General features: G+C 37.2%; 1 protein-coding gene across 1 annotated transcript; it reads right to left on the bottom strand.

Annotated features, from left to right (window-relative positions):
* Positions 1–2,651: 2,651 nt before the first annotated feature.
* Positions 2,652–15,041, bottom strand: stx17 (syntaxin 17). The gene is made up of 8 exons (XM_077213815.1): positions 14,925–15,041; positions 13,893–14,085; positions 13,521–13,586; positions 9,745–9,973; positions 9,542–9,651; positions 9,393–9,443; positions 6,369–6,455; positions 2,652–4,596 (listed from the first exon to the last, which is right to left on the bottom strand). Exons 2-8 carry the CDS (start codon positions 14,016–14,018, stop codon positions 4,360–4,362), a joined length of 906 nt encoding a protein of 301 aa, XP_077069930.1. The 5' UTR covers positions 14,019–14,085; positions 14,925–15,041; the 3' UTR covers positions 2,652–4,359.
* Positions 15,042–16,002: the final 961 nt, after the last annotated feature.

Raw genomic sequence — 16,002 nt, 5'->3', positions numbered from 1 at the left:
GTAAACAGAATCCTGGGTTGTCTTGCTTCACATTTCACATTGCTCATCATTTTTACCTTGGGTTAACTATTAATTCTGGCTTTGGTGTTCATTAATGCTGTTTCACACTACATTCCTAAACCCTGGGTTACATTCCTAAACCATGGGTTAGCGTTCTTATTTGCATATTTAACACGAGGCATGCGATTGGTTGTCGGTAGCTAAGCATATCTAACACTGCATTGTTTCTTACTGCACACATGTGGCACTGCAATGTGGGGTTAACACCTCAAAAGCGGTGCTAACCCAGCTAAATGTTCCTTCACCCAGGGTTAAAAGCAGTGTTTAGATTAACGGTAACCCGGGGTTAAGGGCAGTGTGGAAAAGCCCAAAGACTTTAAGCTGATCTTTAAGGTAGAGTTTACCCAAAATGAAAAATCTGTCATCATTTACTCACCCTCACGTCATGTCTAACTTGTTACTTACTTTCTTCTGCAGAACACAAATGCACGTTTTGTTGTTAACCAAACATTTTTGGTTATCATTGATTTTTATTGTTTTTTGTCCTTATGATGGAAGTCAATGGGAACTGAAAATGTTTTGTTACCAGCACTCTTCAAAATATCTTTTATATTTCTTAGAAGAAAGCAAGTCATACAGGTTTGGAATGAAATGGGGGTGAGTAAATAATGACAGAATGTTCATATCTGGGTGTACTCGCACTTTAAAGGTGCTTGACCTAAAGGATTGTGCATTTTAATAACAATTTTCTGTCCTCATGATCTAATAAATTGGGGAGAAATGTCACAAAGACAATATATTGCCTTGTGAGCACTTCATACTCCATCGACACATCAACATTGGGCTACCCCTTCAGGCAGACATGCCGATCAAAGAGGTGACAGTCAGACGTGATGACTAAACTGAGGTGAAAAAAAAAGTTTTTAAGGTTAAGATAAAGAAACTGAGACTGCCACAAAATATGTAATTGCTCAAAAAGTCTTGATTTAATCAGTCATGTTTTCATAAAATGTGTCAGCTCAGTGTAAAGAAGTATGTCCCAAAGTCGACAGATCACATAAACTGCCCAGTATATGCATGCAAATATTTTACATTTAGGGGTTCAACAGATTGTCACTCTATCCTCAAAGTTACACCTTTGTACCTTATCGATCCCTAAAGGAACCATATTATTGTCTTGTTATTGTCCCAGTGACAAGCTAAATAAAAAAGTGTAGCAATTGTTTTTTTTCTGAGAGTGTGGGGCGGCAGCATTCCAAATGTTACTGACATGGCTCACATACCATACATAAAAGAGTGTATGCAGCAACTAGATTCAGAGTTGTTTTATAGCCTGAGTGGCTTCTTCAATTGACAACGGAACTGATTATGCTTCTTCATCCAAAAATTAAAATTCTATACTGTATTTTTGAATTTTTAAGTACAATCAACTTGGATGCTTCAGTCATTTCAACTTAAATTACATTAAACTGACTTTTATTAAATGGACAGAAACAGTTGAAACATTCTTCAAAACATCCGTTTTCCACAGACTAAAAGTCATAAAGGTTTGAAATGATATGAGGGTGAGTAAATGACGAATGAATTTTCAGTTTTGGGTGAATATCTCTAAAATATTATCTATGAAAAAAAAACAGTAACCTAGTGATCAGCTCAGTAACAGAGAATGTTACCTATAGCTAACATTTATTAATTAATACCCCTAATTTTTAAATATTTAGTTTAAAGTAAGTTTTTATAACAGCAGACAGATTTCAGGCTACTCAAAATTATAGGTTGTATTTAAAAGTGTGGGGAAAATAGCTTTGAATATAGAGCATATTCAACTGAGAGAGTAAAACTGGAACTGTCCACAATATTTTATGAAATATTTACAACTATTTCTAACTATAAACTGTTTCCAACGTAAAGGGAAGCTGACATAGTTTGATTATGGTTTCACCCCACCATCCTTATCGCCAGACATCAAAGATTTCTTTTAACTTCAGTTACTTCTTTATAGTAAAATGGAAATTATCTGAAGTGGGTGTTTAAAGGAGACACAAGAAAAAAAGATCTCTGATGTCATGTAACATCTTCCCACCTACAGCAGGAACCCATGACATCACAACCACTATGGAGATTACATCACAGCGCACCACAGATGGCCTGCCATATTTTCCATTTAAGTGTGTGAGTGTGTACGCACAGAATATGGAAAGTGCAATGTGTCTGACTGTGTGCAGGTCAGTCCAACGGGACTTTCCCTCCCTGAGCAGCACAACCCAACACATGCAGAGCTCAGCACTCGGGCTATCTCACTTGTGCATCACGCACAGGGTGGCTTGCATGTGCTGATGGAGACGTTCATTCGTCCCTTCGTAGGGGAAGTCCAGTGTGTTGTGTTATGAGGAAGGCGTGGGGGCCAGTGTGGGTCTTAGACCCAGCACTGTGTTTGAGAGGGGATCCCCCTGCTCACCCTAAAAACAACGCGTGAGACCGGGGGCAGCAGTCGCAGCTCCAAGTCAGGACAAAAACAATCAGATTCAACACTGTTTTTCAAAAACAAGAAGTTGATTTTTAAATAACTGCAGCTATTTGAGCTTTCCAAAATTTAAACAATTTTGCGCGAGTCAGTACTACACATCAAATGCAAAAGGACTGAACGAGTGTTTGACAACATACAATATTTTATTTTCCGCTTTGCTTTTGACAAGTGAAAGTAAAATAAGGATCGATAAACCATAAAAGGCTACTGTTCTTTTCTGCTGGTCCTTTGGGGCCGTAATCAAATAACATTCAAATGTTGTTTGTGCTGAAGGAGGTCTCTCACAGTACATTGATTTCAGTATTAGATTTGCCTCTCAGAGGCTTGTGTTATCAAAGCCTTACAGGGAAACCTCACCCAAATCTATCACCAACCCCAGCAGCACACAGAAAGACACACAAAATACAAGAATAGCCAGTTTAGAAGGGTGTTTTATCTAAACCATGAGCGTTTTTGATCAGAAGTATCTGATCACATGTATTAAAGGGAAAGTTCTGTCATTATTTACTCGCCCTCAAACCTGTATACATTTCCTTTGTTCTGCTGAACACAAAGGAAGATATTTTGAAGAATGTTTATAACCAAACAGTTCTTGGGCACCACTGACTTCCATTGTATTTATGCCAGTTGTGACCAACATTTTTCAAAACATCTTCTTTTGTGTTTAGCAGAACAAAGAAATAAATTCAGCCTTGGAACGACTTGAGGGCGAGTAAATGATGAGAGAATTTTCATTTTTGGGTGAACTATCCCTTTAACTGCTAAGAAAGACCATAAGAAATTATACATGAAAAACATTTCAATTGTATTTCCACTGTTACAGCTCACAAAAAATTATCTTCTTCAATGTGCAACTATAATTTAACTTATCTTGTGAATATGTGCAAGTCGGCTTAAGTATTGCTATTAAGATCTCTTCTGTCTGTGTTATATTTAAACAATCATCTAACTTGTATATTGATTATCCATTACAATGATTTTATTAAGTGTTATCACAATTCATTGAAATTGTATTTATTTTAAGCAGCCTGAGACATTATTAGATATCTGACTTGATTCATTACAATCTATCACTAGTTAAGGCAAAACAAGTATTCATGGAAACTAGACATTCATTTTAATTTCATAATTTCTCATTGATAATGATGTGTAACTATTATTTATTATAGTGTAATGATTTTCTCACTACTGCGCATTACCTCCAATCTCATAGCCATGACTGTTGTGATGCATACAAACCTTATAATATACTTCACATAGCATCGATGTTTCATTTATATCTGCTTATAACACGGTAAACTAAATTAAAAGGAAATCCATCATAGTTAAAACATAGCAGGTGCATTTTAAGTGTTTAGAATGGAATTGTGTGGTAAACGGTAACATTAAGCGAAACAAAACCTGCATAACTGTAATAAACAGGACCATGTCACAGACTGCAGATCCTCAGTATGTATTACAAATCTTGCTGTACAAAAGTCAAATAACAAACCCTTACACAACAATCACCTATATAATCTCTAACCACCTCTAACACCTACAGTCACATGACTGCTACAAAGGTCAATCAGCTGTTTGGCAGAAGATCAGATGAAGGCCTCATTTGCTTTGGCAGAGAAATTAATGATGGATTAAGGCAAACGGAAAATTAGCAGGTCCACTTGGTGTAGCACATCTTATGTACAGGTTTTGCACTGCATGTAGGAGTTATTTTGCAGTTGTGGTTATTATGTATGTTCGTTGAGCGTCTGGTGTTTATTTCAGAACGAGCGTGGGTCGGCAACTCCGCCGTCTCGTGGCCTCCTCAACAAAAACAAATGTGCTTGAGTGTGTCACTGAGTGTCGTTCTTACTGTTATTGTTGCTCTTAAGTTGTTGTAGCTGCAGGTCGATTTTTTCGTTCCTCTTTCTTTGGATAATGTTGCCCCCGGCGAAACCAAGCAGTCCACCCCCCACTGCAGCGGCGACCCCCGCCACTTTAAATCCTGCTAAGAGTCCCAGCGGCCCCCCTAGCACTCCCCCCACCACCGCACCCGCCACGGGCAAAACCGCCAGCTTCAAACGGGCCGCCTGCAGAGAAAGAGCATAATAATACAACGTATACATGAGTCAATGAGAGTGTACACAATAAAGGAAAGATCTGTTGTAATAATATATTATTATTATCCTCTCTATATACAATTATTAATATTTTTTATAATATCTATTATTATTATCATTATTATTGATTATCCTCACTACAGTATAATTCAGTTTTTTATACATATGCCTCCATGTTTAAATTTTCAAATATAGTGTATATTAAGCAGTCAAGCCTTTTTTTAAATATACCAAAAAAAAATGTTTAAGTATTTTTTTTTTTATTATGATATCTGATATCAGGACAGTTATCATCCTGACATTTTAACTGTTCACCTAAAAAAAAAAAATAAACATCATATAAGAGGTTCATTAAAGTCATTGTGTGTATAAATTGCATTTTTACGCATTTCTGAACAAAATACTATTAAAAAAAAAAGAGCCTCAAGTCATTTACCTACATGCTATGTGCAGGAAAGCATCAGACAGGTAAGAAATGAATCATTTAGGCGGCATCAGTATCCCCAAAACAGTGTTTGAACTAACACACTTTTCATGTGCTGTTTTCCTGATAACCATACAATTATAAAGTCTTTCATGTCTAGTTTCCATCCAAACAGTAACATATGCAGTCGTATGTAAACACACGCACAATATTAATCAGAGATCTGAAAAAAAAAAGCCATGATGAAATTGGACGTGTGCAGATCAAACCAAAACTGGTAAATGAATTGATATCAGGTAAAAAGAAAAACTCCTTTAACCAGATTATTCTTTAATTAGCACAACGAAACAAGCCTCCCGGCACGCGCACACACAATTTAATTTCAGTGAAGATATGTAAACTTTAAAGGCAGGGTCGTCCATCAAATGCCACCTTTCCTCTCTTCTCATCTCTCTTTCACCCTTTCTCGTGCTCTCGTTCTCTGTCATCAAATCATCTTCACAAGGCAGGGTTAACTGAGCAGTTAATTATGCTTGGAGAGAGAGAGATTGAGGAAGCAACTCCTGTTATTTGGATCCGCCTGAGCCAGCACTTTAAGGTCTCTGTGTGTGTGTGTGTGTGTGTCAGAATATGTCTTTAGCAATGTGTGTGTGTGTGTGTGTGTGTGTGTGTGTGTGTGTGTGTGTGTGTGTGTGTGTGTGTGTGTGTGTGTGTGTGTGTGTGTGTGTGTGTGTGTGTGTGTGTGTGTGTGTGTTGACCACCCCCTGTCCCTTTCAGCAGTCACAGAGGTGGGTCGACTTTTTACACGGGCATCAGACTAAGAGCTCAATAGAACTGCATTATCTCTCAACTCCAAAAAAAAGAGAAACATTTCAATTGAGACTCGATCAATAAAACACATACAAGCCCCACGTTTGTACGCAAACACACACGGCCCATGCCTCCCTGTTTCACCCTTCCCTTGCTTTTTCTGTCAAAAGTTGGCACTCCGCAGAGTGTGTATGTGTGTGTATATGTATCGAACCCCCAGCAGGAACTTAAATGCTGTTTATAGACTCTCTTTTACACTCTTTCGACTTCCATGCGCTCACACACACATCGACTCCCTGTGAGGGGCCGACCAACACACATCGATCCCTCTCTGTTCCATGCCTTCCGCCACCATCGCCACCTCTCTCTCTCTCACTCTCTCTCTATCTTAATTGTGGTTTCCTTGCGCTCTGAGGTGGATCAATAGGCTGATGGTGGGGTAGGCCGAGAGAAGCAGGGGGGTAGAGTGGAATCGATCCCCTAGCAGGAGTGTCTCCTCTCCCCTTACCTTCCCTAGGCTCTTGGTCCCCTCCTCCACATTAGCAGCTGCTATGCTAACATTCGCCTCAATGCTGTCAATCTTCTCCTGCTGAGCCTAGACAGAAAGACGCAAGTTACAGACTGTCCACATACACACATACAAACTCCCTAAAAGTCTGAACAAGATATATGTATATATGAGTAGTTGATAAATGGACACACCTTTTTGAATGATATAATCAAGAATATATCTATAAACACACACACATATGGACAATATACATTTGTTGCAGTTGCATAAGGTTTTTCCTGTTAATGACAAATAGATTTTTATAAGAAAAAATATTCTAAGTAATTAATTTTGCATTTGTTTTAGACCATATATACAATACAATATATTAAAAGTGTGTATGAATATAAAATAAATGGTTACATTTTTTTTTAAGGTGCCATTGATAAAGTGTATAATTATATATTTAAGTACTGAGTAATATTAATTAACTTACTGTACTTACTTACTATAGGGTTAGGGTAGGATGTAATTATGCATAATATACTGTAATTACTATGGTAAATGCATGTAACGTACCAAGGACACTGTAAAATAAAGTGTTACTAAATAAATAAATACATTTAAGAAATCAATGGATATGTGGCGAGCAGGACGAGGCCGAGGGACGTGAGAGAACGGCGCGAGGCCGGTGGCGTGAGTGATAATGAACGTCACCTGTGAGACGCACCGGTCTCGTATCTCTCACGTTCCTCTGCCTCGTCCTGCTCGCCACAGTATAATAATTAAAAATGTACAAGAATGACAAAAATGATGTATAAATATAGTTTTATATGGTATGTCAAACTGCAGAAAACTGCCGTCATATCAACTGCCCATGTGTCTACCATTATTTAATGACAAAAATTCAAAATCCTATCCCATCGAAAACATAAACACCTCATAAATAGCAATAGTAAAGCAGACAAAGACATGCTCAGTAATCTTGGTAGTGGGTAGCTGGGGGTTTGAGTGCTGGGACAGAAGGGTGAATGGGAGGGGGCTGGTTGTCGGGGGTAACTGGGTGGTCTGTCGGAAGCTTATGAAATATTCAAAGAGTGGCAGCTGTCTCTCTGTCTAAATCAGTGTGAGCTCAAAGTAATCACTACACACACATGCACACATAAACATACACACAATAGAGACTGCTGGAAAAATCTTCTTTAACTTTCTAGCACAGAGTTACATGAGCCTGGCACCTGCCCTGTGTTTTTGTGAAAATAAATCTTTGTTTGCATTGCTCTCTGCAACTCATGGCGACTGTTAAGTTAGTGCTCCCCTTCCTCTTCATTTTTAAAATAATTTTTGTGTATGTAAATGTGTCTGAGTGTGCTTTCTCAGGACTCAACAATAAGGATGCCCTGCTGGCCCAGGGCCAGTGCGAGAGTGTTTTAGGTCAGTTGATGAACTGTCCCTATCGGCCCGGTGCTGCGCTGCCACTGAATCTTATACGTGTTGATCTTCTATATGTTATTTTATGCCTTGCAGCCTTAAACATTTGGTTTTCTGTGATGTATTGGACACTGTTGATGTAAATTCAGCAGATTTAAAAGTTTTATCGAAATTGTGATATCTTGAAAGCATTAGTAAAGAATAGAATGAAAAGTATAACCAATCAGTAATGGATGGATGGATAGAGTTGTAGTTTTTTGTTGTACATAAAAAAAAAAGTACAAATATTACCGGACCAGGGGAAAAAACAACAACCTTACAATTAAACCTGGTTTCTGTTGGTGTAATGATGCAATTTATCTCTGATGGACAAGCCAAAACACTAATCACTAATCAAAATCCTATAAGCATTTATTTATTAGTCATCCATTCACACCTTACCACTAAACCCTGTAAACAGACTATTTTAAGACACTCACTAATGACTGGGTACGAAAGCTATTGATGGCTTTCTTTTTCTCTCCCTCCCTCCCCTCAGGAGTAGACGGTAATCAGCACCGTCTGCTCACAAGTTGTATGGATGCTCAAGAGAACACACAGTCACACAAGCAGACCTCCTGGGTGCATCTTTGGCTCAGTGTTAACGGAATAAACAATACGGTGGGTGTCCTCTAAAGAGAGGCAATCGCTAATAAGCCTGGCTATCATCATATTATACTTACCACCATCCACATCCCTTCATCGTTCCCCTACAGGGTGTGAACTGTTTAGAGACAGCCATTATCAACTGTTACTGATATTAAGATTTTATTTTTGTAGCCCTAAGCTTGGAGGTTGATTCACATGAAGTGGGATGACAGGAAACATACTCAATAAATGATATTTAAAGGGGAAGGATGGATGGATGGATGATAAATCACAACTAGGAAATTTATAAAAGCTTTGAAATCAAGAAATCAATCAATATATGAATACATTTTATAAAAGTGTGAACGTATATATAAAATAAATTGTAAATTTCTAAATGAATGAATGAAAAGGACACATGAAATGGAGTGACATTCATTATTCTTGAGGGGGCCATCGTGGGGGCGGAGATTGGTAGTTGACCCCACCGGTTAAAATTGGTTTCTGTTGGTGAGGGGTAACAAATTGGGACTGAAAGGGCACAAATAAGTTCTGAGGAGATAATGCCCCTTTTGCCTCCTCATGGCACCGGACCTAGAATACGAACACTGTCTGCACATCCCGAAAAACACAATCTCTCCTTTTTCCACCCAGTTTCCAATTGCACGTTGTTCTAATAATGGCTGTTATCCAGCATGGATTCTCATTAATCCTCGCTGGTTAGCGCATACCTGACAGACTGTCAACAATCTTTGTATGTCTTCTCAATCACACACATACACATACACACTGATGGGATCAATAATACCACCTTGTTGGCTCTTAGGAAACAAAGCTATTTGTCTGACAGCTCTGCCAAACCTAAAGGTTTTGGTAAGCACCCTTTATCAACACACATACACACCATAAATACTTTCACGCTGCCTCTACCTTCTTTCCAAAAAAACAAAGAATGAATAATTTCCATAGACGTGTGATACTCACATGAACAATAGTGGAGAACTCTTGCACTAAACCATTCAATTCCAGCAGGTCCTAAACAAATATGCCACAACAATCACACACATTGAATGTTTTTGTATTCAAATATATTTATGTGTTTGTAAGCGTTTGTTTGTGTTTGTTTGTGTTACCTCAGCTAAAGTGTCCCAGGACTCAGCGGCGTTCTGTTCTGAAGGGATTTCAGGCATGAGTAGCTGTGTTTGAGTGACAGAGGAATCGGGGACACCTGTTTTACCATAACCTAACCCATCACATGAAAGTGAAAATGCTTTAAAAAAAAACACACACATCTTGATTAACTTCATAAAACACAGACACACCGAGAAACACATACTGTGCAATGTATCCGAGTCAGTGCCGATAGTTTCGTGAAAGTCTGTGCCGATAGTTTTGTGAAAAGAAGAAGGCCTATCGACAGAATCCGAATGCATCTGTAGGAACTCTTGAATGGCAGTGGATGCTCGATCTCTGATTGGCTGAACGAGTGTCTCCAGAGCTTCGGCATCAGCGCTGCGGACCCGTCCACACAATTTCTCCATCTCCCGCAGGTTAGATCGCAACTGCTACAAAGAGAAAAAAAGAAAGTCTGTGTGATAAGTGGATCCATGATTTTATTCAAAACCTCTTTATAGCATGTTCCTTCTATACAACATTGACTTGTTCATTTGAGCAGCAAAAATGTGGTAAATAACAATACGAAATATAGAACACTCAGAATGATTGTCACATTTTAACACTGTAAAGAAAGACCCTCATCCGACCCAGTACTGTCGAAGATCTGAAACCCAAAACTGCTCACACTTTTTTTCTCTCCATGCAAGTACAACCAAATATGTGACCCTGGATCACAAAACCAGTCTTAAATAGCACGGGTATATTTGTGAGAATAGCCAACAATACATTGTATGGGTCAAAATTATAAATTTTTCTTTTATGCCAAAAATCATTAGGATATTAAGTAAAGATCATGTTCCATGAAGATATTTTGTAAATTTCCTACCGTAAATGTATAAAACATTAATTTTTGTGAGTGAATGCAGCACAATCGCAAACATAAACGGACAACTTTAAATACGATTCTCTTAATGTTTCGATTTTTTTGCACCCTCAGATTCCAGATTTTCAAATAGTTGTATCTCGGCCAAATATTGTCCTATCCTAACAAACCATACATCAATGGAAAGCTTATTTATTCAGCTTTCATGTAATGTATAAATCTCAATTTAGAAAAAAATAACCCATATGACTGGTTTTGTCATCCAGGGTTTACTTTAAGTTTAAATGTGCCAACTTTATCACTTTAAGTTTTCAGTTAAAGCTTAAACATGTTTGGTGCGTGTGCAAAAGTCATTCAAATTAAAAATATAAATATTTATAACAAACACAGGGTTCCCACACATCTTGACCAATGAACTTCCATTGCTTTCCCCTGCCCTTTACAGTTGTTCATGATTGACTGCTAGATTTATTTTAAATAATAATAATTTTTCTTGTCAGAGCACAGTCTCAAATAGACTCTAAACAGACACACTGATTTTACACTCCCAAACAGCAAAATTCAACCAATGGAATATAATTCAGCAGGGAGAAAAACATTAAGAGGTTAATACTGTATTTCTACATGGAGATGAAAGGGTTTTGTTCAAACATTTTCAATTTATTCAAGTTTTCTATAAGGATGAGAACCCTGTAATGATTTATTTTCTCATTAATTCCAAACCAGATCTTGACAAAAAGTTATAAATAAAAAATTAAATAAACTGGTGCTTTGACTGGTCCTGTCAGCTCACGTCTGGAAGCAAACATCTAGCAGGGATTACAGATCAATTCATATGTATTGAACAGAGGTCAAAGTTTAACAGACGGCCAATCAAAGTGTTCCGCTCGACTGCACTCATTTCACTCTCTGAATAATCATCCTCAGGATCATCCCTCTTAATTGATTCACAGACAGAGAGTGCTAAACATTACCAACATATGCAGCTTGCTTTATACCCTGTAAAAAAAAGTTGCTGCCTTAAATTTAAGTACAATCAACTTGGATGTTTAAGTCATTCCAACTTAAATAATATTGAACTGATTTAAAAAAAAATAGTTGAATCTTGTATAACTTGTATTATCTTGCTTAACCTAATTTGATGAGCTAAAGCAATGTAAAAACATATGTTGTCATAATGTATTGATCATGTAGTTTTTTTACGGTGTAATAAAGGATGGGGACACCAAGGATCTCAAAGACAGCCAAAATAAATCTTCATCTGGGTCAACACACTCTACTCTCTCTCTCTCAATCCACCTTCTATAGTTGTGTGATGAGAGAAATCTTAAGGGTTTTCCCTCTCTTTCTGTCCCATGGGAGCTACTTTAACAATGTCTGTCATGTTTCCTTCTATTGTCAGTCGTCCACATCACGCTGACACAGAAACACTTGCAGGCTCTCACACACTCTCTGCAGTGGTGGACACAGGAAAGCTCTCTGGCATCTCTGGGGGAACCAGACCTGGGTGCTAAGGTCAAACACACACACTCACGGCACATAACACACTCCAAGGACTGTCCTGGGAGAGACGCGGACAGACTCTGAGAGACATTAACACACAGGTTGCATGCTTGTCTGGCCATTAGGAAGAGAAAAGACATCATACGTACACCATACTGTACACCAGAGACCAGAGTCAAACATTACTTAATATATATAGACACACTCACAGCTGTATCAGACAAAACAGGATGACAGCATTATATGAGGTCTCTTTATTATGTTCAGATAAATTTGTGGATGCACAGATTACTTTGCTTTCTTTTAATCTTTAGCCTGGATCAAACCTGACCAACATGATGACTTAAAAGAGCCAATTTATTTATAGCAGAATGTACAAGCTGCCCTTTTTTTGATATAACGAAATTTGAGATTTTTTAGTTAACAATGATTTAAATTTCAGTCTGTTTCTCTCACAAATCTATTGACTTCAGAAGACGTGGAATACAGGGCAGGAGAAGTTTGAAAACCACTGTACCTCAGACATCTTGCCTAACATCTCCTTTTGAGTTCCATGGAAGAATGTCATTTGATGTGAAGATTTATTATACAATTTAACCATAGCAACAGCCTGTTGCATCACTGAGAATGTTTTGTCCAAGCAACATTCTATAGTGCCTTGCAACACATGGGAATGTTTTCAAACCAGTGCACTACCCTGAGAACATCAACAAAACCAACAATAAAATGGAAAGATATTTTCTGTGAACTGAAACAACACATATGAATAAACACAATCTGCAAGCCAAGTTCATCCATGCTGTTAATGGTATTTCTCCCACACTTTGCAACCATGACTTTAACATATAATGTTATATCATTTTACATAATATAGATAGAATAATATATCATTTTATAGAGCCTGCACTCCCAAGAGTAATTACTAGCCAGAGAAATGAGTATTTACAACGTTTCAAAAGTTTGGTGTCTGTAAGGTTTTTTAAAATATTTTTGAAAGAATTCTCTTATGCTCATACAGGCTGCATTAATTTGATAAAAAATACAAAAACAGTAACATTGTTTTTTTCAGTAATAATTATAACAGTAATACTGTTTTCTATTTTAATATATTTTAAAATGTCATTTTAAAATGTCATTCCTGTGATGTCAAATCTGAATTTTGAGCATCATTACTCCAGTCTCCAGTGTCACATGATCCTTCAGAAATTATTCAAATTAGCCGATTTGCTGCTCAAGAAACATTATTTTCTAATTATACATTATAAAATTATACTTAGAAATGTTTTAATTTATTTAATTGAATGTGTCCTTCCTGATTAAAAGTTTTAATGTCTTTTTTTTAAAGTCTTGCTGACTTGCAAACTTTTTAACAATATTGTAACTTTCAAAGTGTATATTATTGAACTATAGATTTATTTATTTTACTTCAGGACTTTATTAATTGCCATGATTGCTGGAAATCTGGATATTCTCTGAAATATTCTGGCTTTCATGTTCAGGCATGAAGTGTTGTCATTCAACACCAAAACACTGCTGTAGTTATCATCGCCAATCATCACAATATCCCATATTTCCCCAAGTCTTTCATTTATGTTACACTTTTGTTATACCTGGACAGTGCGGCTGGAGTTGATGTGCTCTTGGTGCAGTTTGTCCCATTGTCTGCTTCTCTGAAACTGCAACAAGGAAGCTCAATTAATTAATTTCACAGCTTTAACTATTTATGGACATTTAATAAAGTCTCTTCATGATCACAGCCTGGAATTTCACAATCATCTAGGTTTCCATGGCTATGCAAGACCTCCTAATCCCTGTTATCCTGTTATATGTTGCTCAAGCAGACTGACTGGGAGAGATTTCAGATACACCTTGAGATCTTTAGCACTCGACTCCCTATGGTGACCGCACTCACAGACACATGGCTATCTCTGTTGACCATATGCTGGGCTTTGCTGACGCTGTTCATGTGTGAGTGTTTGTACCTTTTCTATGTTGTGTTGGTGCTGGTGCAGTCTCTCCAGGTCAGTAGGGATGGCCACTTTAATGAATTTCAGAATGGGAGGCTCCAGGCGCCGGATTGGAAGCTTACCAGCCTCCTCCGCCATCATGGCTGTCTCTTATGACCTCTCTTATAAGGTCACAGGCTTAACACATCCATTCATACTCAGTCTTGCTCTAAAAGAGAGTCATATATTAAATATATTAAAATGAATTTTATTACATTTTAAATATTTTATTAAACATTATGGTAACACTTTACAAAAAGGTCCCATTAGTTGTCATTTGGTAATGCATTAGGCTAACTAACAATGAGAAATGCATTTGTTTACCGTATTTATTCATCTTTGCAACTTCATTGTTAATGATTTTAATAATGTAATAGTAAATCTTAAATTGACTTAGATTAATTGATGTTTCAGAAGTAATTTTCTTCTTTAGTTCATGTTAATGTAGTAGAACTGGAACCTTATAGTAAAGTTATTAATAAAAAAATATTATTAAAGATAATACAGGGAGGATGAAATATAAATATTTAGGGATTATTCTAAAAAAAATATAGTATAGTATCAGTTGGTAATATCATGGTACTTTGATATAGGCGATACCACTGATGTTTGGTATGTCCAAAAACACGGTATTACTATTACCATATTATATGAGTAGAAGACATGGTAAAACCACACAAGTTTTGATACTAAACTGCAACTGTCACATGTAAACATTGTCAGCTTTCAAAAAACTTTTTCACGTTCATCACGTTTAGCGAGATCAGTCTGTTAAACTATCAATGTTAGCTGACAAAACGGCACTGCATGTTCATTTTCTCATATTTAACATTTTACCTTTAATAATCAGTAATAATAAAATCCCTAGGGCAAACAGATGTGTATAAGTTCAGCTAACTTAGCTTGCTACACTCCCTCAACAGAGAGTTCATTTTTAGCTCTGCGATAGTAACTTAAACCACATGAAACTGCCGTCTACAGTTTCACTTAACTCTTTCCTTAACTTACCTGTCGAGCAAACGGTAAACAGCGATCTGTCGGACAATTTAATCGCTGTCATCAACTTTGTTTTTGTAAACAGTGGTTTCGCTTTGTGCTGTGTGCAACGACAAAATGTGTCCGAGTAAGCGGAACTAATAGTGTTTTATAAGAGTAACTCCAAACGTGCTGGAAAATTAGAAGATGTACCATCCTGATGATAAAACACTTTACAAACAAGCAATGTTTAGTTACGAAAAATGCTTATTGTTTCTTATTAAATAGCAAAAATCAATACATTTGGACTTTTAAATTTGATATATGAAAGTTAAACTTTGGATTTCAGGTCTAATAAAATTAGACCTGAAATAGTATAAAATCATATATAATAAAATATTATATATATAAGTATAAAATATATAAAACGTCAAATTTTAACTTTCACTTTGTATTTCTCTTTTTTTAGAGACAACACTAACGTTGTATAATGTTAAATGAAATGTAGAAATCTATTTGAGGTAAAAATATGAGATCATTGTAAAAATATAAACTTCTCACCCAGTGTTGGAGGTGTGGAGTTCTAACATAGCCTACTGCCCTTCTGATTCTAAGCTGCCCCCCCCCCCCCCCCCCCCCCCCCCCCCCTCTTCCTACAAATCAATATGTTCAATGAGTTGTGTGAAAACGCACAGTAGGCTACATAACTGTTGCCATATGCCAGGAAAGTCTTAAACAAATGTTTGTCCAGAGGTTTGAAGTGAGGAGGTTATCAGAACATTATTAGATAATGATTATAGAATTGCATCACAGAGTCACAGGACTTTGCAAATACAACTTCAGGCCTTTTAAGAAGAGTGTATACATCTTCTGTGTATATGCAAATATATTAGGACCTTATAATTATGGTTCAGACATACAAGGCACACACCTGCTCTTCCCTCAGCGCCTCAATGATCAGTGTTTCCGGCTTTAGGGAACACCAACGGATTAGCCACATGTGAGCACTGAGATCCAACCAAAGCCCACTGTTACCCCTTTTCCACCAAAGCGTTTTGAGAGCCGGTTCGGAGCCGGTGCCAGCGCGCGAACCAGTTCTTTGTGTTTCGAC

This window comes from Siphateles boraxobius, unplaced genomic scaffold (genome assembly GCF_051911475.1).
Source record: "Siphateles boraxobius isolate OS27281-9 unplaced genomic scaffold, OSU_SipBor_1 12, whole genome shotgun sequence".
In the NCBI taxonomy this organism is placed as follows: domain Eukaryota; kingdom Metazoa; phylum Chordata; class Actinopteri; order Cypriniformes; family Leuciscidae; genus Siphateles; species Siphateles boraxobius.
This window is presented reverse-complemented; position numbering and strand designations above follow the sequence as displayed.

What these genes read in the sequence shown, in the direction of transcription:
- stx17 (XM_077213815.1), bottom strand. Translation starts at nt 14,018, where the DNA reads ATGATGGCGGAGGAGGCTGGTAAGCTTCCAATCCGGCGCCTGGAGCCT. An exon ending in ACTCCAGCCGCACTGTCCAG is followed by an intron (nt 9,974 to 13,520) that starts GTATAACAAAAG and finishes TTCTCTTTGTAG; the next exon opens with CAGTTGCGATCTAACCTGCG. An exon ending in GGACCAAGAGCCTAGGGAAG is followed by an intron (nt 4,597 to 6,368) that starts GTAAGGGGAGAG and finishes CTTTCTCTGCAG; the next exon opens with GCGGCCCGTTTGAAGCTGGC.